This window comes from Oncorhynchus kisutch, linkage group LG2 (genome assembly GCF_002021735.2).
Source record: "Oncorhynchus kisutch isolate 150728-3 linkage group LG2, Okis_V2, whole genome shotgun sequence".
In the NCBI taxonomy this organism is placed as follows: Eukaryota; Metazoa; Chordata; class Actinopteri; order Salmoniformes; family Salmonidae; genus Oncorhynchus; species Oncorhynchus kisutch.
In genome coordinates this window covers 3431521-3458507 of record NC_034175.2, presented here as the reverse complement: position 1 = coordinate 3458507, position 26987 = coordinate 3431521, and the positions used below count along the sequence as shown (strand labels likewise).

The 26987-nt window shown below is 46.7% G+C and overlaps 2 protein-coding genes across 4 annotated transcripts; both read right to left on the bottom strand.

Moving 5' to 3' along the window:
• Nucleotides 1-1675: 1675 nt before the first annotated feature.
• On the bottom strand, nt 1676-5649 carry LOC109887305 (farnesyl pyrophosphate synthase). Of its 3 annotated transcripts, none has more exons than XM_031837579.1 (10): nt 5438-5649; nt 4632-4787; nt 4337-4477; nt 4154-4234; nt 3829-3951; nt 3642-3730; nt 3423-3495; nt 3248-3325; nt 3026-3160; nt 1676-2854 (listed from the first exon to the last, which is right to left on the bottom strand). In XM_031837579.1, exons 1-10 carry the CDS (start codon nt 5438-5440, stop codon nt 2660-2662), a joined length of 1074 nt encoding a protein of 357 aa, XP_031693439.1. In that variant the 5' UTR covers nt 5441-5649; the 3' UTR covers nt 1676-2659. The 3 variants fall into 3 exon arrangements, with proteins under 3 accessions (XP_031693439.1, XP_031693445.1, XP_031693436.1); XM_031837585.1 differs by lacking the exon at nt 5438-5649 and adding an exon at nt 5243-5347; XM_031837576.1 differs by lacking the exon at nt 5438-5649 and adding an exon at nt 5028-5108.
• A 365-nt stretch (nt 5650-6014) lies between these two features.
• LOC109882331 (protein FAM189B) lies at nt 6015-25107 on the bottom strand. Its single transcript, XM_031837565.1, has 14 exons — nt 24773-25107; nt 24075-24131; nt 23687-23794; nt 23375-23491; nt 20771-20878; nt 20464-20624; nt 12784-12883; nt 12551-12623; nt 11217-11527; nt 10783-11120; nt 10184-10252; nt 9910-10091; nt 9624-9770; nt 6015-9549 (listed from the first exon to the last, which is right to left on the bottom strand). The coding sequence occupies exons 1-9, from the start codon at nt 25001-25003 to the stop codon at nt 11238-11240; spliced, it is 1245 nt and encodes a 414-aa protein (XP_031693425.1). The 5' UTR covers nt 25004-25107; the 3' UTR covers nt 6015-9549; nt 9624-9770; nt 9910-10091; nt 10184-10252; nt 10783-11120; nt 11217-11237.
• Nucleotides 25108-26987: the final 1880 nt, after the last annotated feature.

Sequence of the window (26987 nt, the reverse complement as noted above, 5' to 3'; positions counted from 1 at the left end):
AATCAAAATGAACTATCTCAATTTTAAGCTTATTTGCATTAAAATAAATGTTGACATTTATTTTAACTAGGCAAGTCAGTTAAGAACTAATTATTATTTACAATGACGGCCTAGGAACAGTGGGTTAACGACAAAATTGTTACCTTGTCAGCTCAGGGATTCGATCTAGCAACCTTTCTGTTACTGGCCCAACGCTCACTAGGCTACCTGCTGCCCCAATATATAGCCTAGTACAAACATCTTTAGTAAACAAGATCAAATTGTTTAGAGAAGAAAATCCTCAATTGCGCAATGACTAACGTACAAGACTGTCTTTTAAAACTCATCCACTGCCAAGGCTGAACACATATTCCTCCACAGCAGCACCGTGCCCTTCACATCAAACGGGGAGAAGGTAGGCCCATATAAATCATAACCTGAACAGCGCTTAGATCGGGCCTGGGACACGTCGCCCTGTTCAGAACCGTTAGAATAATGCCTCGTAACCGCAGAGCACATCATCTGCTGGATTTTCGGTATTTACCATCGGATTTATCGACCTGAAGTGGCGGAGGGGGGGGAAGAGAGGGGGTACCTCAAGCCGCATCGTCCTGACACAGCCACCCCCCGCTACTATGACAAAATGTATCGCAATGTTTATTAAATTAACTTACAACATGATTATGTCTGTCATTCTAGTAAACAACCGTAGGCTATAAATCAAGAAAATGGTTATTGACATTGGTTATCTGGATCTGGGGATGTGGGCAGGTGTTGAATGCATAGCAAAACGTATAGCCTAGATCTCGGTAAATAGAGAGCATTTGATCAACAACACCTATAATCATATGATTGTGAGATATTTGACTCACCATCGGCTTCGTTGAGGAGAAGATGGAGATGCTGGATCCCGTTCTCGGTAAACGGATGCGAGCGCGCAACCCCGTCCGACAAAACGAACAGCCTCTCCAAGGGTTAAAGCGAGAGCTCTCGCGAACACCTTATCTTTCGTCATCCGCCGGGACCACACCCCTCTTCTGCCTCACCAATCAATCTCCCTCTCTGTTCATCAGTCAGCGCCTTCCATCCCTCTCAACCTTCGCTTCCTCCCTCCAAGAAAAAGACAATCACTACGAAATCTTCTACCGTATTCTCTTTGATCTCTAGTATTAGAACCATTCTTCCTATCCGCCATCACACTCCCTCCATCTTTATTATTCTCTTTGATCTCTAGTATTAGAACCATTCTTCCTATCCGCCATCACACTCCCTCCATCTTTATTATTCTCTTTGATCTCTAGTATTGGAACCATTCTTCCTATCCGCCATCACACTCCCTCCATCTTTATTATTCTCTTTGATCTCTAGTATTAGAACCATTCTTCCTATCCGCCATCACACTCCCTCCATCTTTATTATTCTCTTTGATCTCTAGTATTGGAACCATTCTTCCTATCCGCCATCACACTCCCTCCATCTTTATTATTCTCTTTCATTCTCAGTGGAAATGGAAGGTAACATGGTGAAAGCACCTGCTGTATAGTAATCTAGTCACACTGATCGAGGAAGACTGTTTCCTTATTAAACACAGGAACCGTGAAAAATAGTCTCATTGTCTTTATGAATCATGATGGAAAGTCATACAATGTTACTGCTCGCTGTATATTGTTTTCCACAAAAGGTCTGACTACTAAACCCATGTTGGTCACATTTCTTTATTAAAAGCAATAAGATGCCATATTGTCAGCAGCAGGTAGATGTACAGTAGTAATTAGAAAGAGATGATTATACACAGAGGGAGATAGAGAAAACATAATACAAAGAACATGGTGTGAGAGACAGCAGGATTGTTCCTATCAGGCAGCTTCCTGCTGTAGTCCATTCACTCTGCCGGTAGAGACCAGAGCCCTCTGCCGGTAGAGACCAGAGCCCTCTGCCGGTAGAGACCAGAGCCCTCTGCCGGTAGAGACCAGAGCCCTCTGCCGGTAGAGACCAGAGCCCTCTGCCGGTAGAGACCAGAGCCCTCTGCCGGTAGAGACCAGAGCCCTCTGCCGGTAGAGACCAGAGCCCTCTGCTAAACAGGGCCCAGGTTGTCATCCTGATTGATGTGATCAACCAATAATGATGTCACTCCCTGCCGTCATCATCAAATCCACAGGATTCTAGAGCAGACAGTTCCTAACAGTGACATGATGTTATACTCACATCATCATCAATGATGACATGGTATTCCCAGTTTGAGTAATCAGTTATTCTGTACATAATTGAAAATCATATTATGGAGACCAAAAAAAAAAATGGGCACCTTGAAGACCAGGTTTAAGACTGACTGGCCTCAACCAGGTTCACTCGCAGTCCAAACTAAAGCCTTGTTCTATTTAGGTCCCTAGACCCTTAACCTAACCCAGGGCTCCCCAACCCTGTTCCTGGAGAGCTACCCTCCTGTAGGTTTCCACTCTTATTACAATCAGGTGCGTTAGATTAGGGTTGGAGCGAAAACCTACAGGATGGTAGCTCTCCAGGACCAGGGTTGGAGAGCCCTGCCCTAGCCCTTAACCCCATGGTATTCACTGAAGGGGTAGGAGCAAGGGACCGAAATGGAAGCAGCCACACCAACTAGCCCTCCTCAGTCCAGCTACAGTGCAACACACACTAAATAAAAACAGTCTCATCATAGTCTTCACTTGTTTCTCTTGTAGATTTTCTTGGCAAAGTTGAGGAAAACTGCGTGTGGAAGGTTTTGGGCGTGACGCGCGATGAGTTTCTGTAAGCGCTGATAGCTGTCGTCTTCGTATTGGTGGTACAGGGTGGGCATCTGTAGGGTGTTGTACAGTGCTTTCACCTTCTCCACACTGTCATGCCGACCATAACATGACTGGAAGAGGACAATAAAAGTGAATTATTTCTCAGAGATATTCTAGTCAGAGCAGTTTACTATGTAAAGAAGTGAATAAATGCATTCATTCCCTCAATCATCCTTCAATCATGGCTTAGGTGTGTTTACAGTTCAATGGTCAACTGTGACTGTTCATGGTTGACCCCTCACCTCCAGCTCTGCCCTTTGTTCCGGGGTCATGACCCCTAGAGCGGTCACCACCAGCCAGCCGCATTTGTTGTCCTGGATGTCTGTTCCAATCTTCCCTGTCACCGCCGGGTCGCCATAGCAATCCAGGTAGTCATCCTGGCAACAGAGAAACATTGTAAAACAATGCTGTTACGACATTGTTTGTGTGTGTGTGTCAGTCTTATAGAATTACTGTGGTCTCACCTGTATCTGGAAGAACTCTCCCATCTCCAGTAAGATATGTTTGGCGTTGTTGTGTTCCTCTTCACTGTCGATACCCGCCTGGGAATTATTCAGAAAGAGATATACAAAGGGTGTAAGTTAGTTTCTGCACCTTGTATAATGAGACTGACCAGACATTACAACACTAAACACTCACCATGTACATGGCTGCTGCCACAGGGAGGTAGAAGGAGTAGAAGGCAGTCTTGTACTTTACTATGGCCTTATATCTGACACACAGGGAGAGGGAGGGAGAAAGAGTAAAGATTATACCCTTCCAAACCCCAACAATACACTCAACACCCCCCAATCACCTGTACCTTGAATCTCCATATACCCTCCATCGCTATATCCCACCCCTCTCCCTCTTACAAACCTCTCCATGGTGAAGCGGTTGAGGTCTATTTGACCAGGAGGAGCGGTCATCAGGTCCAGTGCCTGGCCCAGCTCGGTCTGGAAGGACGTCTGAAACACACAGGGACAGAGAAACAATAGTCAGCTACAGCACAAGAGTCAGCTGTGTAAGTATGTGCGTGTGTGTGTGTGTGTGTGTGTTTGTGTACCTCAGTGAAGAGCTCCAATAGGTGTACGTAGTAGGGCTGTGCCCTACAGTGTCTGCGCAGTAGTCTGTAGATGGATCCCTCCAGGAGGAAAGAATCATTGATGGCATCCAGACCCACTCTCTCCTGAGAAACAGCTATGTTACTGACTGAGAAAACACTTTGAAGCCTACTATGTTAACAGGGACACATGGTGTTGTTGACAGGTGATGCAATATGGAAGTTGATGTAAGCTTACAGCTAATTTTGGGTAAACCAGTTGGCTGACCATAACAATGCTTTTAGATTAGACTACAATTCTTGTGAGAGCGATAACAGTCAGTCTCACCCTCTTGTACCAGCAGGGCTGACCTCTCCGAGTCACTGAAGCATCCATGATGTCATCAGCTACCAAGAAGAACGCCTGGAGCTGAGAGAGAGAGAAGAGAAATAAAAAGTCAGCGTTAGTCATTTCACTGTGGTACCTCAGCAAAGTGCTAATTGAGGCAATAACTGAGTGTGTGTCTCTCACCAGCTCAATGCACCAGCCAACCAGCAAGGCCCGTCGCACAGCATCCTGGGTCAGCTCAGTGGGAGGAACAAGCTCCCTCAAAGAGCCAATCACAGACAGACCTCTGTTTCTTTTTCCTCCAGGAGTGTTGTAATGCAACACCTAAGAGAAATAGAGATGAGTTGTATGGCATCTTTGCACATCTCAATTTCTCAAATCAAACCCTAGCACCTACCCCTAGACACTTCTCATAGATCTGAAGGAGAAATACTTTAAAAACTTCCTATGGTGTTCTCACAACCCCTACACACCCTACCTCTCGGAGTCTGTTGAGAGCGTCAGCGAGGACAGAGTCTGTGAGGTCCTGCTCTGTGAGCTCGGTCACCAGCTCCTCAAACTGGGCCTCAAACAGCTGTGGGTCTGACTGCACCGCCCCCGAGTGGTGGGTCCCGTTGCTGCAACTACTGTCACCCTGAGAGCAGAGGACATTTCAGATTGTGAGGGAAAAGCAGGAGGGAGAAACAACAGCCTTAGTTTCCAAAGCATCACATGTAAATAAAGATCTGGTTTGTGCTTATCCCACCCAAAGAATGCTTATACAGAAACATAGTTCACTGTGTCAACAACTCTCAGTTTGTTAACTACCAGTACTAAGTTAGTTGGCTATAGCAATGTAGCTAACTAACTAAAACTGTAAGCTCATTACACACACACAAGCAGACAGGATGAACATCTTTACAGCAAACTGCACAACTACAGTAAATGACCGCTAGCAACATCCCAGCGGTGCTGTCAGCAGTAGCTTCAACAGTATGTTCTCTGCAGTAATGTGACGAATTTAAGGTGAAACTATAGCTCGAAAGACCCAGATAAACAAAGTCTAATAATAGAGATGACCCACTAACATTAGTAAAAATAGCACGTTACCTTGGCTAGAATACATCTAGCTAGCTAACGTTACCTAGCTACAGTAGAAAGCGCTTCGTCTCCAGATAATAAACTTGTCTGGCTTGCCATTCACGACACAGAGCGATATCACGCCTGAACGTTAGATCCCTTTCATAAATAGATAACTAAATAAGCAACTACACACTAGGTTGCAATATCTGCAGTCCTTCTTACCATTATTATCTTGTTCTTGCTCGTAGTGACAGTCTGTTTGGCAAATCCCTCTTCACTGGTGTCTCTTTACCTGTCAAATGGGAGAGTACGACGCACACAGAACTAGGGAATTCGGTGTATTGTAGTTTTTGACCACGTTGGTGTTTATTTTATGGCATAGCTTCTGAACTAAACCTCCCGACAGCCTTCGCGAGTGATCGCAGGGCCGTGGGACCACAAGGCTTCATATGACATCGAGCCTTTTGATTCGATAACGCCATCGAACCAGGATGGGCTTTCGGGCTGACTAACCAATAGAAATCCGGAAGAGGGGGAGTTTAGATGGGGGGAACATGTCTGATGTTTCGAGAGTTGTGTGGTGAAAGGAACTGCCCACAAAATATGAACATTAACCCAATCATAAGTTAGAGGTTTAACCCATGCATGAGTTAGAGGTTTAATAGTCTAATACATGAAACAATATATAATATGCAACATTAAATCTGTGGTTCCATAAGAATAGAATAAATAGCGCATTTCTATCAAATGTTTAACCTAGCTACACATTTTGAGCGCATTACACGCATGAACACTTTCATGTTGTGGATCATTTATTCAATATGTTGAAATACATTACTTGCATTAAAAGTTCTTGCATTAGAACATTTATGTATCATATTTGAAGAGAATAATATGTTTATTCAGTTAGGCTCTATCACTTCAAGCCATACAATTATACACTGTGCAAAATAGGAGGTAGAAATTATAGCAACATTTTTAACACAGCTCAGTGCTTCTGTGAGTTTGAGTGTGTGTGTGGTTGTGTGTCTGTGTCTGTGTGTGTGTGGTTGTGTGTCTGTGTCTGTGTGTGTCTGTGTGTGGGTGGTTGTGTGTGGGTGGTTGTGTGTCTGTGTCTGTGTGTGTGTGGTTGTGTGTCTGTGTGTGTCTGTGTGTGGGTGGTTGTGTGTCTGTGTGTGTTGTGTTTAAATCAGTTACATACATAATTGTGTGTATATTCAAAACTTAAGACTTCACAATATCGCCATTGAGTGTATAACTCTTGTCTGACTGGGTTGAGGTTAGCCAGCTTCTATTCCAATCCAGACAGTATGTCTTCTAAGAATACTGCATGCTTTATGTCATCCAACCTCCAGTATCAGACTATAATATCCAGATTCTCATAGTTCCCACTAAGTCTTGGTGGAACTACCATCCTGAATATCTGATCCCCAACATCTATACAAACGTATCTGTACATTTATTGCAAGAATCTCTTTAGTGCTTTGGGACTCATACTGAGGTGTAATTGATCAGACATAACTGTTCAGCCAGAGCCAGACACATCACAGAGTTCATGGATGATAGTTAGGACCCAGTATATCTACGGCTCTGGGTTCAACAGCACAACATTGATCCATCTCCTTCACTATACATTAACACATTTCCAAAGGCTCAGAGCAACTAGGTTTTGGGTGCAAGAGAGAGAGAGAAAAGTAAGAAGCATTGCCAAAACATGCAGCTAAAGTCATTCTTAGGGGAAGGTTGGTTATTTTGTAGGATTTGATACACAGGGAGGGAAGTTGTAGTATTTGAACAAGGTTCCTGTTTCATTCGGAGTACATTATGGGGGGTTGTACCATAACATACACATCAAATCGCTATGTCCAAGGGCATCTCAGAGACAGGAAATGCAGAGTTTAGGAGTAGGATGTCTTAGAACGGTGTAATAGTCAGTTTTGAGTCTGGGGCAGATGGTGTGTGAGTTTTGAGTTTGGGGCAGATGGTGTGTGAGTTTTGAGTCTGGGGCAGATGGTGTATGAGTTTTGAGTTTGGGGCAGATGGTGTGTGAGTTCTGAGTCTGGGGTAGATGGTGTGTGAGTTTTGAGTCTGGGGCAGATGGTGTGTGAGTTTTGAGTTTGGGGCAGATGGTGTGTGAGTTTTGAGTCTGAGGCAGATGGTGTGTGAGTTTTGAGTCTGGGGCAGATGGTGTGTGAGTTTTGAGTCTGGGGTAGATGGTGTGTGAGTTTTGAGTCTGGGGCAGATGGTGTGTGAGTTTTGAGTTTGGGGCAGATGGTGTGTGAGTTTTGAGTTTGGGGCAGATGGTGTGTGAGTTTTGAGTCTGGGGCAGATGGTGTGTTAGTTTTAAGTCTGGGGCAGATGGTGTGTGAGTTTTGAGTCTGGGACAGATGGTGTGTGAGTTTTGAGTCTGGGGCAGATGGTGTGTGAGTTTTGAGTCTGGGGCAGATGGTGTGTGAGTTTTGAGTCTGGGGCAGATGGTGTGTGAGTTTTGAGTCTGGGGCAGATGGTGTGTGAGTTTTGAGTCTGGGGCAGATGGTGTGTGAGTTTTGAGTCTGGCGCAGATGGTGTGTGAGTTTTGAGTCTGGGGCAGATGGTGTGTGAGTTTTGAGTCTGGGGCAGATGGTGTGTGAGTTTTGAGTCTGGGGCAGATGGCGTGTGAGTTTTGAGTCTGGGGCAGATGGCGTGTGAGTTTTGAGTCTGGGGCAGATGGTGTGTGAGTTTTGAGTCTGGGGTAGATGGTGTGTGAGTTTTGAGTCTGGGGTAGATGGTGTGTGAGTTTTGAGTCTGGGGTAGATGGTGTGTGAGTTTTGAGTCTGGGGCAGATGGTGTGTGAGTTTTGAGTCTGGGGCAGATGGTGTGTGAGTTTTGAGTCTGGGGTAGATGGTGTGTGAGTTTTGAGTCTGGGGTAGATGGTGTGTGAGTTTTGAGTCTGGGGCAGATGGTGTGTGAGTTTTGAGTCTGGGGTAGATGGTGTGTGAGTTTTGAGTCTGGGGTAGATGGTGTGTGAGTTTTGAGTCTGGGGTAGATGGTGTGTTAGTTTTGAGTCTGGGGTAGATGGTGTGTGAGTTTTGAGTTTGAGGCACCTTTCTTCTGAAGGCAGATTGGAGATGGACTAGGTAAGGGGTGTTGAGGATTACATGTTGATTTTACCTCAAGAAAATTAACCACAAATAAAATACTAAAATAATAACGATGTAAGTTTGTAAACATACGGCGACACTAGCAGGCCATTAAACTTTCACTGTCAGTGGGCAAAATGAGTGTACATGTTTCTGTACATTTTACAGTGTCATCAGGAGAAAAGGAAGGTTAACCATTTCGCGAGTGGAAGACAAAAAGGTGAATTCCGTGAACACTTAAAGTGAGTTTCGCTCCAGATGAAGAGCTGGACAAATGAACGTACATTTGAGTTTTGAAAAAGAGTGAGCAGTTTAATGAGTGTATGCGGTTTGTGTAAGAGTGATATTCACAGCTCCAGAAAAGTGTTTACCTTAGACACAGATCTAGGATCAGCTTATGCTCCACTGATCCTAACCTTAACCATTAGGAGGAGAAACACTAAACTGACCATAGCTCAGAGTCTAGGGGAAACTTCATTATCCTACTCCTTCTCTCCATCCTCTCTACTCTTGAAGTTAGAGAGAGATCCCAGAGAGTTGGAGAGGACAGATAGAGTTGTTTTCAGTATGGCTAGGTGGAGGTTGAAGGTTAGTTGAGAGGTCAAAGTTCAGGAAAGGAAGGCCAGGCGCAGGTGCAGAGGAGGGCTCCAAGGGGAAGGAGGAAGGGAAAGCAGTAGGATGCATGTTGAAAGTATTGGAACAAGGCTGTAGCAAAGGTCCAGTCGTTCCCTCCTCATAGTGCTGACTCCTTCCACCGCCCATCAGGATATGTCAGTAGCCTGTTCCTTCATCCTTCCTCTCCCCTGTCTAACTCATCCTACCATCCTCCACCTCTCCTCCTCCCTTTGTATCTCTTCTTCATTAGACCATACCATGCCTCCACTCTCCTCTGTGTGGGTACACTTTCTGCCTCCTCTCCTTTTCCTCCCCATCCCCTCCCATCTTTCCTCCCTCCTCCCCCTCTTACAGGGCTGACTCTGTGTACAGTGCCCCTGATGACCCGTGAGGGGGGTTGGCCGTCAGTAATCGCCATAGCGACGCAGAGGAGGAGGAGCTTAAGTCGCCGCAGCTGCGCAAGTGGATCCCTTCCGTCACAGGGGGTTGGTTGCTATGATGGCGGTTGTGGCGGCTGTCGCTATGGGAGTGGTGGTGACCACGGTGATGAGGGTATGGCGGGTGGGATCCCTGGCTGGCCCCCCAGGAGTTACGTAACACCTTGAGACAGACAGACACTAGTGTGAGTGTGTGTGTATTTACTGTATGTGTCTATATGTGTCAGTGTGTGTTACCTGTTCTAAAGGGAGATGGCCTGTCCCGTTGCCCTCCACCCCACCTCTTCTTTTCTGACCCTGTCCCGTGTTCCCAGAATGCTCTGCGGCGGACGCCAGGTTCCGTTTGGAGCGCTGCAGGAAGCGAGCCACCAACCCCCTCGTCACCTGACAGGAAGAAAAGGAGAGAGGATGAGAAATGAGGACCTGGCATAATCTTTCTACATACAATATGTCCATTTCTAGATATAAGTATCTTTGCAGAGTTTATGGCTGCTGTTATTAGTCTTTTTCAGCCATTACACACCTTGAGGTCCCCAAGAGAGCGGTTGCATTCTTTGGGAAGGTGCAAGGGAGAGTTGGCAGGGCCTTTGGAGAGGGGCAAGGTGCGGCTCATGGTGGCTGCCTTCACACCGCCCTTCCTGGGGAGGAGGGCTGAGGGGGGCACCAGAGAGGAGCGGGGTAGCAGGCATGCCTCGGAGGACGGACCTGGGGAAGACAGACCGAAACTATAATCTGTAGTGTCTAACCCAAAGGTGGTCAACACTGCCTTCTCTAACCGCTAACCTTTAGATTCTCACCTGTGTCTGTAGAGGTCTGAGAGCCCTCCCTCACTCCTTTACTGCCCACTGAGCCACCACTGAAGTATACTAGAGTAGAGAGGGAGGGAGAGAGCAGAGAGGGAGGGAGAGAGTGAGGGGAGAAAGGAGAGAGGGAGGGGAGAGAAGAGAAGGAGCTGGGAGAAGAGAGAGGGTGGGTGGGAGAGATAAGAGAGGGAGGGAGAGTTGAGAAAGGGAGGAGAAGGAGGGAGATAGAGGAAGGGAGAGAGGAGAAAGGGAGGGAGGAGAAAGGGAGGGGAGAGAGGAGAGATGGAAGGAAAGGGAGGGAGGGTCAGATGAAAGAGAGTGAGGGGAGAGAGGAGAAAGGGATGGAGAGAGGAGAGAGGGAGGAAGGGAGAGAGGAAGGGAGGGAAAAGAGGAGAGCGTGAGGGGTCAGAGGAAAGAGAGGGAGAGGAGAAAGGAAGGGAGAGAGGAGAGAGGGGGGAGAGAGAGGAGAGTGGGAAGGAGGGAAAAGAGGAGAGAGTAGTGTGTTATAGTGTGTTATATAGTGTGTTCATAGTATGAGTTGTAAATCACTAACACTGGATGTCTGTACATGTGTTGTGTGTGTGTGTACCCACCTGTATCAGCAGAAGAGCTGAGGCCAGGCTCGCTGTGTGACCTCACTAGGGGCAAAAGCCCGTCACTATCCCCCCTCTCGCTCCTTCCGCCCTGACGACGCAGGTACAACGGCTGTAGGGGGAGGGGTACCCCCGTTGCCCTGACCACCCAGCTGATTGACAGCTGAGGATGAGGAAGTGGGAGGAGCTGCCTGAGGGTGGAACCGCATCGTAAAGGGGTGCAAGGTCCGACTCGTTTCTCTAGGATAGAGGAGCACTGGTGAGAGGTGGCGCCCCCTAGCAGCTCCAACTGGGAACAACTACTGGCCAACATAGCCTGTCGCCTCAACACTGGAGACCTGCAAAGAGGGGGGGAGGGGGAGGGTTGTTCTCTTTTGAGAAGGAGCTGTAAGAAAGTGGCTGTGAACTGTGTGTGTGATTGTCCTTGTATTTACCTGTATGTAGCTGTAGCAGTGCTAGATGAGGAGCAGGAGTTGGACCTCTCTCCTCTGTAGCATCGCCTGGCCCTGGGGCCCACCAGGGGACTCTCTACCAGGGGACTTTCCGGGGGTTGGGGAGGGGGGCCACGGAAGCTCACATACTCCCCTCCTTCTCCCCCATCTCCCCCCTCCACTCCCCCCGGTGCTCCCTCTCTCCCCCCTAGCCCTCACCCCCACCCCCACGAGGCAGGAGTCCTCTGAAGGTGAGGAGTCGTCTGGGATGTCAATGATCTCCGACATCAACAGAGAACCACTGTCCATGGAGACTGGAGGGAGGGAGGGAGACCGTTAATTTACTTGTTTATATTAGGCTAAATTTATGAATTGGCAGTGTTGCCTGTTGAAGTTGGAAGTTTACATACACTTAGGTTGGAGTCATTAAAACTCGTTTTTCAACCTCTCCACAAATTCATGGTTATCAAACTATATCAAACTATAGTTTTTGGCAAGTCGGTTAGAACATCTACTTTGTGCATGACACAAGTAATTTTTCCAACAATTGTTTACAGACAGATTATTTCACTGTATCACAATTCCAGTGGGTCAGAAGTTTACATACAGTACATTAAGTTGACTGTGCCTTTAAACAGCTTGGAAAATTCCAGAAAATTATGTCATGGCTTTAGAAGCTTCTCAATTGAAAGCCATGCATCCTCCGATACACAACCCAACCAAGCCGCACTGCTTCTTAACACAGCGTGCATCCAACCCAGAAGCCAGCCGCACCATTGTGTCGGAGGAAACACCGTGCACCTGGCGACCTGGTTAGCGTGCACTGCGCCCGGCCTGCCACAGGAGTCGCTGGTGCGTGATGAGACAAGGATATCCTTACCAGCCAAACCCTCCCTAACCCGGACGACGCTAGGCCAATTGTGCGTCGCCCCACGGACCTACCGGTCGCGGCCGGCTGCGACAGAGCCTGGGCGCGAACCCAGAGTCTCTGGTGGCACAGCTAGCACTGCGATGCAGTGCCCTAGACCACTGCGTCACCCGTGAGGCCCCCTGTGGATGTATTTCAACCTTCAAATTCAGTGCCTCTTTGCTTGACATCATGGGAAAATCAGCCAAGACCTCAGATTTCTTTTTTTTACTGGGATTAAATGTCAGGAACTGTGAAAAAATGAGTTTAAATGTATTTGGCTAAGGTGTATGTCAACTTCTGACTTGAACTGTAGGTAAAGAACCAGAGTCAATGGGCCCTTCATGGAAACTCTCCTTTCAATACCAGACTGGTAAAAACATGAATAACAGAGCTGAAGTGAACAGAATGTAGCATGTGTGACTCTGACCCTCTCCGCTGAAGGCAGTGGATGTGGCCCTCTCTCCAGACAGCTCATTCCCATGGCTGTCAAACACCGTGGCCTAAAGACAACCACACAGCACATGTGTTTAATAGACACATACACCCGCATGCACACACAAACAAACACACACAGAGACAATTGTCCTGTATTCCTGCTTAGCACGTTCTCTCTCTCTATTTCACACACACACGCAAACATGTCTAGATTCCTCCACTGACCTGGCTAGCTGCTCTCTGTCCCATCACTAATTCGTAAGGAGGGGGACAGTCAGTGGGGTACAGAGGAACTGGACTCTCCATCGACCCGTTATAGGTGATACTGAGGACATATAGATACACAGACAAAACAATGAAGACTGATTATATTGTCTATTTACAAATGCTAGAGTGTGTGTGTAATAATAATATATATTTGTCCTTTTACACACAAGTGTTTCGTTTTTTTTTCAATTCAACATGCATCGGTCAAAACTGAAGTCACATTGTCAAACCTCTTCACACAGTCAGTGACACAGAAATGCATCAATGACCACATTCTCCAACATCCATGAACTCTTTTCTCATTCATACTCCACCACCTGTAAAACTATATACTTGCAGCACAGGTTTTCAAATGCCAACACACTGTTTCCAAAATTTGTTAAACACATTCAAAACAGAATGATGGCAAATGCCGCGCATTTCTGCAGTAACCAGATTGAAACAGAAAAACTCAGCAGAATATTTAATAATTCCAAACACAGCTGATTGCAATTTCAGCTGAAAGCCGACCCAAGTGTCCTGTTTCTGGTCTCGCTACCAAACAGACAAAAGAGGACGGCTTCAGAATGATTTAGTTTGGAAACATGGATCAAGGAAGACAGGTTGGTGCGGAGAGAAGAGTGGCAGGGAGAGGGAGACAGGTTGGTGGGGAAAGAAGAGTGGCAGGGAGACAGGTTGGTGGGGAAAGAAGAGTGGCACGAAGACAGGCTGGTGGGGAAAGAAGAGTGACAGGGAGAGGGAGACAGGTTGGTGGGGAAAGAAGAGTGACTGGGAGAGGGAGACAGGTTGGTGGGGAAAGAAGAGTGACAGGGAGAGGGAGACAGGTTGGTGGGGGAAGAAGAGTGACAGGGAGAGGGAGACAGGTTGGTGGGGAAAGAAGAGTGACTGGGAGAGGGAGACAGGTTGGTGGGGAAAGAAGAGTGGCAGGGAGACAGATTGGTGGGGAAAGAAGAGTGACTGGGAGAGGGAGACAGGTTGGTGGGGAAAGAAGAGTGACTGGGAGAGGGAGACAGGTTGGTGGGGAAAGAAGAGTGACAGGAAGACAGGTTGGTGGGGAAAGAAGAGTGACTGGGAGAGGGTGACAGGTTGGTGGGGAAAGAAGAGTGACTGGGAGAGGGAGACAGGTTGGTGGGGAAAGAAGAGTGACAGGGAGAGGGAGACAGGTTGGTGGGGAAAGAAGAGTGACAGGGAGGGGGAGACAGGTTGGTGGGGAAAGAAGAGTGACAGGGAGAGGGAGACAGGTTGGTGGGGAAAGAAGAGTGACTGGGAGAGGGAGACAGGTTGGTGGGGAAAGAAGAGTGGCAGGGAGAGGGAGACAGGTTGGTGGGGAAAGAAGAGTGGCAGGGAGACAGGTTGGTGGGGAAAGAAGAGTGACTGGGAGGGGGAGACAGGTTGGTGGGGAAAGAAGAGTGACTGGGAGGGGGAGACAGGTTGGTGGGGAAAGAAGAGTGACTGGGAGGGGGAGACAGGTTGGTGGGGAAAGAAGAGTGACTGGGAGGGGGAGACAGGTTGGTGGGGAAAGAAGAGTGACTGGGAGGGGGAGACAGGTTGGTGGGGAAAGAAGAGTGACTGGGAGGGGGAGACAGGTTGGTGGGGAAAGAAGAGTGACAGGGAGAGGGAGACAGGTTGGTGGGGAAAGAAGAGTGACAGGGAGAGGGAGACAGGTTGGTGGGGAAAGAAGAGTGGCAGGGAGACAGGTTGGTGGAGAGAGAAGAGAGGCAGGGAGAGGGAGACAGGTTGGTGGGGAAAGAAGAGTGACTGGGAGGGGGAGACAGGTTGGTGGGGAAAGAAGAGTGACTGGGAGGGGGAGACAGGTTGGTGGGGAAAGATCAGTGGCAGGGAGAGGGAGACAGGTTGGTGGGGAAAGAAGAGTGACTGGGGAGGGGGAGACAGGTTGGTGGGGAAAGAAGAGTGACTGGGAGGGGGAGACAGGTTGGTGGGGAAAGAAGAGTGACTGGGAGGGGGGAGACAGGTTGGTGGGGAAAGAAGAGTGACTGGGAGGGGGAGACAGGTTGGTGGGGAAAGAAGAGTGACAGGGAGAGGGAGACAGGTTGGTGGGGAAAGAAGAGTGACAGGGAGAGGGAGACAGGTTGGTGGGGAAAGAAGAGCGGCAGGAAGACAGGTTGGTGGGGAAAGAAGAGTGGCAGGAAGACAGGTTGGTGGGGAAAGAAGAGTGACTGGGAGAGGGAGACAGGTTGGTGGGGAAAGAAGAGTGGCAGGGAGACAGGTTGGTGGAGAGAGAAGAGAGGCAGGGAGAGGGAGACAGGTTGGTGGAGAAAGAAGAGTGACTGGGAGGGGGAGACAGGTTGGTGGGGAAAGAAGAGCGGCAGGAAGACAGGTTGGTGGGGAAAGAAGAGTGGCAGGAAGACAGGTTGGTGGGGAAAGAAGAGTGACTGGGAGAGGGAGACAGGTTGGTGGGGAAAGAAGAGTGGCAGGGAGACAGGTTGGTGGAGAGAGAAGAGAGGCAGGGAGAGGGAGACAGGTTGGTGGAGAAAGAAGAGTGACTGGGAGGGGGAGACAGGTTGGTGGGGAAAGAAGAGTGACTGGGAGAGGGAGACAGGTTGGTGGGGAAAGAAGAGTGACTGGGAGGGGGAGACAGGTTGGTGGGGAAAGATGAGTGGCAGGGAGAGGGAGACAGGTTGGTGGGGAAAGAAGAGTGACTGGGAGGGGGAGACAGGTTGGTGGGGAAAGAAGAGTGACTGGGAGGGGGAGACAGGTTGGTGGGGAAAGAAGAGTGACTGGGAGAGGGAGACAGGTTGGTGGGGAAAGAAGAGTGACTGGGAGGGGGAGACAGGTTGGTGGGGAAAGATCAGTGGCAGGGAGAGGGAGACAGGTTGGTGGGGAAAGAAGAGTGACTGGGAGGGGGAGACAGGTTGGTGGGGAAAGAAGAGTGACTGGGAGGGGGAGACAGGTTGGTGGGGAAAGAAGAGTGACTGGGAGAGGGAGACAGGTTGGTGGGGAAATAAGCCAATTCTAGATTTAATTTTGGATTGGAGATGTTTGATATGGGTCTGGAAGGAGAGTTTACAGTCTAACCAGACACCTAAGTATTTGTAGTTGTCCACATATTCTAAGTCAGAACAGTGTAGTGTTGCTGGACGGGCGGGCAGGTGCGGGCAGCGATCGGTTGAAGAGCATGCACTTAGTTTTACTTGCATTTAAGAGTAGTTGGAGGCCACGGAAGGAGAGTTGTATGGCATTGAAGCTCGTCTGGAGGTTAGTTAACACAGTGTCCGAGGAAGGGCCAGAAGTATTCGGGGTGTTCTCCTGAAGACTGGCAAGGTGTGGAGACACTTCTCCTGAAGACTGGCAAGGTGTGGAGACACTTCTCCTGAAGACTGGCAAGGTGTGGAGACACTTCTCCTGAAGACTGGCAGGGGTATGGAGACACTTCTCCTGAAGACTGGCAGGGGTATGGAGACACTTCTCCTGAAGACTGGCAGGGGTGTGGAGACACTTCTCCTGAAGACTTGCAAGGCTGTGGAGACACTTCTCCTGAAGACTGGCAGGGGTGTGGAGACACTTCTCCTGAAGGCTGCCAGGGTGTGGAGACACTTCTCCTGAAGACTGCCAGGGTGTGGAGACACTTCTCCTGAAGACTGGCAGGGGTGTGGAGACACTTCTCCTGAAGACTGGCAGGGGTGTGGAGACACTTCTCCTGAAGACTGGCAGGGGTGTGGAGACACTTCTCCTGAAGACTGGCAGGGGTGTGGAGACACTTCTCCTGAAGACTGGCAGGGGTGTGGAGACACTTCTCCTGAAGACTGGCAGGGTGTGGAGACACTTCTCCTGAAGACTGCTAGGTGTGGAGACACTTCTCCTGAAGACTTCTAGGTTTGGAGACACTTCTCCTGAAGACTGCCAGGGTGTGGAGACACTTCTCCTGAAGACTGGCAAGGGTGTGGAGACACTTCTCCTGAAGACTGGCAAGGGTGTGGAGACACTTCTCCTGAAGACTGGCAGGGTGTGGAGACACTTCTCCTGAAGACTGGCAGGGTGTGGAGACACTTCTCCTGAAGACTGCCAGGGTGTGGAGACACTTCTCCTGAAGACTGGCAGGGTGTGGAGACACTTATCCTGAAGACTGCCAGGGGTAAGGAGACACTTTTCCTGAAGACTGCCAGAAGTTTACACTTCTCAAGGTTCTCAGGGCAGGGTTGGATTAGACATTCCAGAAGATACTTTCCAAGATGCATCGCCAGAGAGGACATAAGATGTGATGTTGATGAGAACTTGTGGCCAAATACAGGAGAGATGGAGAACTAGAACCCTCATGGTACCTTACAGTATGAGTATTATACTATACATGTTGATGAGAACTTGTGGCCAAATACAGGAGAGATGGAGAACTAGAACCCTCATGGTACCTTACAGTATGAGAGTTATACTATACATGTTGATGAGAACTAGAACCCTCACAGTACTCTACAGTATGAGTGATTATACTATACATGTTGATGAGAACTAGAACCCTCACAGTACTGTACAGTATGAGTGTTATACTATACATGTTGATGAGAACTAGAACCCTCACAGTACTGTACAGTATGAGTGTTATACTAGACATGTTGATGAGAACTAGAACCCTCACAGTACTGTACAGTATGAGCGTTATACAACACATGTTGATGAGAACTAGAACCCTCACAGTACTGTACAGTATGAGTGATTATACTATACATGTTGATGAGAACTAGAACCCTCACAGTACTCTACAGTATGAGTGTTATACTATACATGTTGATGAGAACTAGAACCCTCACAGTACTGTACAGTATGAGTGATTATACTATATATGTTGATGAGAACTAGAACCCTCACAGTACTGTACAGTATGAGTGTTATACTAGACATGTTGATGAGAACTAGAACCCTCACAGTACTGTACAGTATGAGTGTTATACTAGACATGTTGATGAGAACTAGAACCCTCTCAGTACTGTACAGTATGAGTGTTATACTAGACATGTTGATGAGAACTAGAACCCTCACAGTACTGTACAGTATGAGTGATTATACTATACATGTTGATGAGAACTAGAACCCTCACAGTACTGTACAGTATGAGTGTTATACTATACATGTTGATGAGAACTAGAACCCTCACAGTACTGTACAGTATGAGTGTTATACTAGACATGTTGATGAGAACTAGAACCCTCACAGTACTGTACAGTAGGAGTGTTATACTAGACATGTTGATGAGAACTAGAACCCTCACAGTACTGTACAGTATGAGTGTTATACTAGACATGGTGATGAGAACTAGAACCCTCACAGTACTGTACAGTATGAGTGTTATACTAGACATGGTGATGAGAACTAGAACCCTCACAGTACTGTACAGTATGAGTGTTATACTGGACATGTTGATGAGAACTAGAACCCTCACAGTACTGTACAGTATGAGTGATTATATTATACATGTTGATGAGAACTAGAACCCTCACAGTACTGTACAGTATGAGTGTTATACTAGACATGGTGATGAGAACTAGAACCCTCACAGTACTGTACAGTATGAGTGACTATACTATACATGTTGATGAGAACTAGAACCCTCACAGTACTGTACAGTATGAGTGTTATACTATACATGTTGATGAGAACTAGAACCCTCACAGTACTGTACAGTATGAGTGTTATACTAGACATGGTGATGAGAACTAGAACCCTCACAGTACTGTACAGTATGAGTGACTATACTATACATGTTGATGAGAACTAGAACCCTCACAGTACTGTACAGTATGAGTGTTATACTAGACATGGTGATGAGAACTAGAACCCTCACAGTACTGTACAGTATGAGTGACTATACTATACATGTTGATGAGAACTAGAACCCTCACAGTACTGTACAGTATGAGTGTTATACTATACATGTTGATGAGAACTAGAACCCTCACAGTACTGTACAGTATGAGTGATTATACTATACATGTTGATGAGAACTAGAACCCTCACAGTACTGTACAGTATGAGTGTTATACTAGACATGTTGATGAGAACTAGAACCCTCACAGTACTGTACAGTATGAGTGTTATACTATACATGTTGATGAGAACTAGAACCCTCACAGTACTGTACAGTATGAGTGTTATACTAGACATGTTGATGAGAACTAGAACCCTCACAGTACTGTACAGTATGAGTGTTATACTATACATGTTGATGAGAACTAGAACCCTCACAGTACTGTACAGTATGAGTGTTATACTAGACATGTTGATGAGAACTAGAACCCTCACAGTACTGTACAGTATGAGTGTTATACTAGACATGTTGATGAGAACTAGAACCCTCACAGTACTGTACAGTATGAGTGTTATACTAGACATGTTGATGAGAACTAGAACCCTCACAGTACTGTACAGTATGAGTGTTATACTAGACATGGTGATGATGGTTTTTTGTAATTATTATTGCAACCCTGGAATTTCTGGAATTTGTTTTTGTTTAAACTTTTTATTTTTCACAAGTAAATTAATATATGCAAAGATAAAGAAAACAATTAAGGTTATTGAAGCAAATTGCAACATTTCTGGTTCATTCTTGTTACATAAACTTTAGTACAGTCAATAAAGTGAAAAGGTGTTATTCTATTTCTATAATGAAAAATCATTCAACTTCAAAGAAAAGTTCCTCATTTATGTAATGCTCCCTGTTAGTGTTATTTAGGTCCGTGTGTGACAACGTACTGTACGCTTTCTGACTGAGAATTGTTGCCAGGAGGTGAGATTAAGTGTTTGGCCAAGATGCATGTTGGTAATTGTTATGAATAATTACTAAATGAGGTATACATTTAGCGTAAAACTATAACCAACAGAATACTACCCTGTCACTGTATGATTGTATGAATCTTATTAGAATCATAAAACTAATTATAATGTGTGTAGTTTTAGTCAAGAATTAGAACAAGGACTTTCTGTTCCTTGTTAGAGTGTAAGCAGGGTGTAAGTGAGAAACAAAATGGAGCTACCGTCAGACAGGATGGAATATTATGTTCCTTACAGGACATTCTGTCCCCACCCAGGGAGGGGAGAGACCTTGGGCTTGTAGTAGATTGTTTAACAGGTGGCAGACAATGTGTGAGTAAGAGAAGACTTGTGAACCATATTGTCATTGTTTCTGAGAGGAGGAGGGACATTTATGACGAAATGTGAGCTATATAGACCAATGTACAGGAAATGACAGGCAGCGCTCTCTCGTAAATAAATTATCTGACTATTGTAACTGGGCCTCCGTCTGATTCATTCCAACCAGTTTCCTACAAATTCTGGGTTTCAGGCTGAGTAATTAATTCAATTGGGTTTATGAACACTGAGAACATAATTCTCTTGACAGTAATGCAGACTGTGAAGAGTTTTGAAGTGGCTTCAGTATTGACCAATGCTTGTTAGCAATTTAAGAAAAACTGTAACAAATGTGTTTCCTGCATATCCCAACTCCCCCTGAGACACCCGCAGGGAGTAGGGTCACAGCCAAGGTCACCATTGTCCAGCGCCCCTGGAGCAATTAGGGTTAGGTGCAATGCTCAAGGGCACAGCAACATATCTATCACTTTGTCAGGTCCGGTATTCGAACCAGCAACCCCAACGCTCTAACCTGCAGGCTACCTGTGTGTGTGTTATTACCTCTGTGCGTCTGTCTCAGAGCTGCAGGTGTATTCAGGGGGGTAGTAGGGGGGCGGAGGGATGGGCGGGACAAACTCCTCAAAGTCCATGATGTTGGTCAGGAAGGCGTCCTGAGGAGTGGTGCATTCTGGGTTGACGGAGCGAGAGCGGTGCGGGGCGAGCTAGAGAGAAACAAATAGAGATAGAGGAGGGGAGAAATCATAAGGGATGGATAAAGAAAATATTGTCTGTGTGTGTGTGTGTGTGTGTGTGTGTGTGTGTGTGTGTGTGTGTGTGTGTGTGTGTGTGTGTGTGTGTGTAGACTCACCAGGTGCACTAGGTCCAGGGAGAAGATGTGTATACTACAGGTGACAGTAGAGAGAGTACAGATGATGGTAGAGAGAATACTCAGACCACAAGCACTGAACAACAGGTCCTGGAACAGAGAAGAGGACACTCAGATCACAAGCACTGAACAACAGGTCCTGGAACAGAGAAGAAGAGATCAGCACGTAACACAGTCAGGAGGCCAGGGCAGTTAGGTTTTTATTTTTTTATTTCACCTTTATTTAACCAGGTAGGCTAGTTGAGAACACCTTTATTTAACCAGGTAGGCTAGTTGAGAACACCTTTATTTAACCAGGTAGGCTAGTTGAGAACACCTTTATTTAACCAGGTAGGCTAGTTGAGAACACCTTTATTTAACCAGGTAGGCTAGTTGAGAACACCTTTATTTAACCAGGTAGGCTAGTTGAGAACACCTTTATTTAACCAGGTAGGCTAGTTGAGAACACCTTTATTTAACCAGGTAGGCTAGTTGAGAACACCTTTATTTAACCAGGTAGGCTAGTTGAGAACACCTTTATTTAACCAGGTAGGCTAGTTGAGAACAAGTTCTCATTTGCAACTGCGACCTGGCCAAGATAAAGCATAGCAGTGTGAGCAGACAACAAAGAGTTACACATGGAGTAAACAATTAACAAGTCAATAACACAGTAGAAAACAAAGGGGGAGTCTATATACAGGTTACTGTTTGTAATAATTTATACATACTGCAGCGTGCATCAATTCCCTTGGCTATTATATTATGCTCTGCTTACATCATCTGCATAAATTGTCGACATCAGAAAATGTAGCCCACATACTCTCAGAGAATATAGACGCCACACACACTGAGCTGCCATTAAACACACACTGAGCTGTCTTTAAAACACACACACACTGAGCTGCCATTAAACACACACTGAGCTGTCTTTAAAACACACACACACTGAGCTGTCATTAAACACACACACACACACACTGAGCTGTCATTAAACACACACACACTCAGCTGTCATTAAACACATAGAGCTGTCATTAAACACACACACACACTGAGCTGTCATTAAACACACACACACTGAGCTGTCATTAAACACACACACACTGAGCTGTCATTAAACACACACACACACACACACACTGAGCTGCCATTAAACACACACTGGGCTGTCATTAAACACACACACACACACACACACACACACACACTGAGCTGTCATTAAACACACACACACTCAGCTGTCATTAAACACACACACACACTGAGCTGTCATTAAACACACACACACACACACTGAGCTGTCATTAAACACACACACACTGAGCTGTCATTAAACACACACACACACACACACTGAGCTGTCATTAAACACACACACACTCAGCTGTCATTAAACACACACACACACTGAGCTGTCATTAAACACACACACACTGAGCTGTCATTAAACACACACACACTGAGCTGTCATTAAACACACACACACTGAGCTGTCATTAAACACACACACACTGAGCTGCCATTAAACACACACACACTGAGCTGCCTTTAAACACACACACACACACACACACACACTGAGCTGTCATTAAACACACACACACTGAGCTGTCATTAAACACACACACACTCAGCTGTCATTAAACACATAGAGCTGTCATTAAACACACACACACACTGAGCTGTCATTGAACACACACACACTGAGCTGTCATTAAACACACACACACTGAGCTGTCATTAAACACACACACACACACACACTGAGCTGTCATTAAACACACACACACTGAGCTGTCTGTCACGATCGTCGTAAGGAGCGGACCAAAATGCAGCGTGATATGTGCTCATGATGATTTTTAAATTAAAGAAAGCACTGCACACTGAATACAAACTATACAAAACAATAAACGAATAATGACCGTGACGCTATAATGAGAACTGTGCTGACACAAGCAACTAACATAGACAATCACCCACAAACAAACAGTGAAACCCAGGCTACCTAAGTATGATTCTCAATCAGAGACAACTAATGACACCTGCCTCTGATTGAGAACCATACTTGGCCGAAACATAGAAATCCCAAAATCTGAGAAAAACAAACATAGACTGCCCACCCCAGCTCACACCCTGACCATACTAAATAATGACAAAACAAAGGAAATAAAGGTCAGAACGTGACACAGTCATTAAACACACACTGAGCTGTCATTAAACACACACACACTGAGCTGTCATTAAACACACACTGAGCTGTCATTAAACACACACACACTGAGCTGTCATTAAACACACACACTCAGCTGTCATTAAACACACACACTCAGCTGTCATTAAACACACACACTGAGCTGTCATTAAACACACACACACTGAGCTGTCATTAAACACACACACAGAGTGTCATTAAACACACACACACTGAGCTGTCATTAAACACACCCACATTGAGCTGTCATTAAAAACACACACACTGAGCTGTCATTAAACACACACACTGAGCTGTCATTAAACACACCCACATTGAGCTGTCATTAAACACACACACACTGAGCTGTCATTAAACACAGACACACACCGAGCTGTCATTAAACACACACACACCTTTAGCTGATGTCTGACAGAGTGGCAGTCTGCGTTTAGGTAGAGTACCAGGGTCTCCTCCTCGTTTATAGAGCAGGAGTGTGTTGGGGCGCAACACACACACAACCCACTCTCCACCTGCAAAACACACACAGAGAATTAACACACACACACACACACATCCCCCCCCCCCCCCCCCCCACACACACACACACCTACTCTCCACAGGGCTGTGTGCACCTCTCTGATTCAGATGGGTTGGGTTAAATGCGGAAGACACATTTTGGTTGAATCCATTCAGTGGTGCAACCCATTTCCCCTTTCCCTACATACCTGGCAGGTGAGGAGTGACTTGACCATCTGTGCGTTCTGACAGGAGAGCATGGATCCAGCCAGACTAAGGATGACACACACAGCAGACAGCAGCATGAAGAGGGACACCTGGAGAGGGAGACGTGGGGAGGACACGCAGGGGGTCAGAGAACTACACATGGGATGAGTAACCTTGCCTGTGACCTAAATACTTGTTCTAGCTGCCTATAGGCTGTAGCTCGGTGCGCTCGGTGTGCAGATGATCTGTGTTCCAATCAGGTAGCAGGTTGGTCAGTTACATACACACACACAAACATACACATGCACAAACACACACACACACATGCACAAACACGCACAAACACACACACACCATAGACATATAAATAGGCTCTTGTGTACTACTCACCACCAGAGTGAGTGGTCTTCTCCATGAGATAAGTCCAACTAACCCTGATGCCACAACCTAAGAACACACAAATAACAGTAAGGAAAATACATTCATCAATTATCACATCTAGAACACAATGAACCACAGCCAGGAAATATGGAATCATTTCAATATTCTGAAGAGGTTTCTTCTCCATGAATCCTTTCCTCCATCTGCACTCCATCTCCATCTGACAGAGACATTCTCCATATTACTTTCACCTATAAAACAGCCTTCTGTCTTTTCAGGGGTGAGTTTCACATTCAGATGTAGGATCTTCATTTGAGACAGTTTGGTGCAGTTTGGACAATAATCCTGCTGCAAAAGGAAATGTGAATTATTTTGTGAATTATAATTTGCGTATATTTTTGTAGGGGTTGATACATTTTCAGTTAGGGCAAATCAAGCCAGAAATTTGAATGTGGAAAAACTCAAATACACTACAAGTTTGCATTTCATGCTTTGCATGTGAAATAGTGATCAAACAAAGTTCCCCCATCTGTAAAATATAAATCGATTTATTTGCATTACGATCATGTTCCTCCATTGCATAATGGACTTATGATTATCCTGCTAAACATGATATTTAGGTCTCCAGGATAGTCCCTCCTTATCAGTGCAGATGAAGGAAAGGTAGTGATTCAGCCCATTTAGAGATGCTCCCACAGGATACTCACAAAGAAGCCGGCCCAGAAGGGGCAGGACTGTCGGACGCGGGCTGAGGATGTGAAGGCCATGCTGGTGAAGGAGAAGGCCAGGACCATGGCCCCCAGGCCCAGGTGGCACAGCCCCAGGTACAGCAGCAGTTTGGCCCCACCCTGACGGCCAGACATGCCCCGGCAGCTATCTGACCAGCCCCTAGACCCAGAGGCTGACACTACACTGCTGGAGTCTGACGGGGATGGCATGGCTGGTGTGTGTGGAGAGTGGTGAGTCTGTGTATGTGTGGAGAGTGGTGAGTCTGTGTATGTGTGGAGAGTGGTGAGTCTGTGTATGTGTGGAGAGTGGTGAGTCTGTGTATGTGTGGAGAGTGGTGAGTCTGTGTATGTGTGGAGAGTGGTGAGCCTGTGTATGTGTGGAGAGTGGTGAGTCTGTGTATGTGTGGAGAGTGGTGAGTCTGTGTATGTGTGGAGAGTGGTGAGTCTGTGTATGTGTGGAGAGTGGTGAGTCTGTGTATGTGTGGAGAGTGGTGAGTCTGTGTATGTGTGGAGAGTGGTGAGCCTGTGTATGTGTGGAGAGTGGTGAGCCTGTGTGTGTGTGGAGAGTGGTGAGCCTGTGTGTGTGTGGAGAGTGGTGAGTCTGTGTATGTGTGGAGAGTGGTGAGCCTGTGTATGTGTGGAGAGTGGTGAGTCTGTGTATGTGTGGAGAGTGGTGAGTCTGTGTATGTGTGGAGAGTGGTGAGTCTGTGTATGTGTGGAGAGTGGTGAGTCTGTGTATGTGTGGAGAGTGGTGAGTCTGTGTATGTGTGGAGAGTGGTGAGTCTGTGTATGTGTGGAGAGTGGTGAGTCTGTGTATGTGTGGAGAGTGGTGAGCCTGTGTATGTGTGGAGAGTGGTGAGCCTGTGTGTGTGTGGAGAGTGGTGAGCCTGTGTGTGTGTGGAGAGTGGTGAGTCTGTGTATGTGTGGAGAGTGGTGAGCCTGTGTATGTGTGGAGAGTGGTGAGTCTGTGTATGTGTGGAGAGTGTTGAGCCTGTGTATGTGTGGAGAGTGGTGAGCCTGTGTATGTGTGGAGAGTGGTGAGCCTGTGTATGTGTGGAGAGTGGTGAGCCTGTGTATGTGTGGAGAGTGGTGAGTCTGTGTATGTGTGGAGAGTGGTGAGCCTGTGTGTGTGTGGAGAGTGGTGAGCCTGTGTATGTGTGCGTGTGTGTAAGCCTATATGCGGTGTGTGTGTGTAAAAGAGAGATGGAGAGTTTGTTGCTTTGAAAAAATCACCCCCTTTTCACTTTGGCCCTGGGTTGTCAATTGGCAGATGACAAAGCCCGTTGTGCAATAATCCCCAAGGTTCGATCCTGACGCGCCACAGTGCAGTTTCCAAAAACTCTCAACTCAGAAGACTGGGCTATTTAGCATATGAAAACAGCAATAGCTGCTTAGCAGAGTGTATATGTCCTATTACATCTGCACCCCAGACAAACTTCAACATGTTCACGTGAGGGGAAAAATAAGAAAAAATATCTAGGGCTAATCTTTGAGAACCTGAATCATTTACGACACACAGCTCCGTCCCTCTGTTCTTTTCTCTCCATATCTCTACCTCCCAAGGCCCATAGCATTGCGGTGGGCGGAGCCCCGAGGCCGCAGTCCTGTAGCTGCACCCGTTATTAAGCACCAGATATCCCGTTGTTTCTACCGTAATGAGAAACCATATGTATTGTGTGGCGGTGAGTGGGACTGGATCTTGTCAAGGTGACGAGGAACAAGCATCGAAACAAGGCCCGAGTTGTCCTGTCCTCACGAAGGTCCGACTACCCGACCTATCCGAAGGATGAGAGAGATAGCTCTTGATCAGATCTTAATCGGTCCGGTCGGCAAACCGTCCAGGTTAAAAAATTACTTAAATCCGTCGAAAGTAAACGTAAATCAATTATAGAAAGTCCATTATCCTTGAGGCGTCGGCACGTTTGTGCTGTTTTCATTTGCTATTCCTCATCTTTCCATATTTTACCTCCATGGGAGTTTTGCGATGGACCACACAAACTCACCCCCTCTGTCCTCTTCTCTCTTCCCTGCAGCAGTCACGCGGGCCTCCCGTTCTGCTCGTGTATATCCCGGACATCTACCTCACTGCACCGAATTATACGTCACACACACCTCAAGCGATCGGTTCCAGTTTCACACACATCCGTTTCCCAAGTCTAAGAGCCTTGCTGATGATCATTCTTCTCTTTCCCGT

What these genes read in the sequence shown, in the direction of transcription:
- LOC109887305 (XM_031837576.1), bottom strand. Translation starts at nt 5,048, where the DNA reads ATGTTCATCCTGTCTGCTTGT. An exon ending in TGTTCATCCTGTCTGCTTGT is followed by an intron (nt 4,788 to 5,027) that starts GTGTGTGTAATG and finishes CTCTGCTCTCAG; the next exon opens with GGTGACAGTAGTTGCAGCAA. An exon ending in AGCCCTGCTGGTACAAGAGG is followed by an intron (nt 3,952 to 4,153) that starts GTGAGACTGACT and finishes GCTGTTTCTCAG; the next exon opens with GAGAGAGTGGGTCTGGATGC.
- LOC109882331 (XM_031837565.1), bottom strand. Translation starts at nt 25,003, where the DNA reads ATGCCATCCCCGTCAGACTCCAGCAGTGTAGTGTCAGCCTCTGGGTCT. An exon ending in GAAGACCACTCACTCTGGTG is followed by an intron (nt 23,795 to 24,074) that starts GTGAGTAGTACA and finishes CTCCCTCTCCAG; the next exon opens with GTGTCCCTCTTCATGCTGCT. An exon ending in CTGTCAGACATCAGCTAAAG is followed by an intron (nt 20,879 to 23,374) that starts GTGTGTGTGTGT and finishes TCTCTGTTCCAG; the next exon opens with GACCTGTTGTTCAGTGCTTG.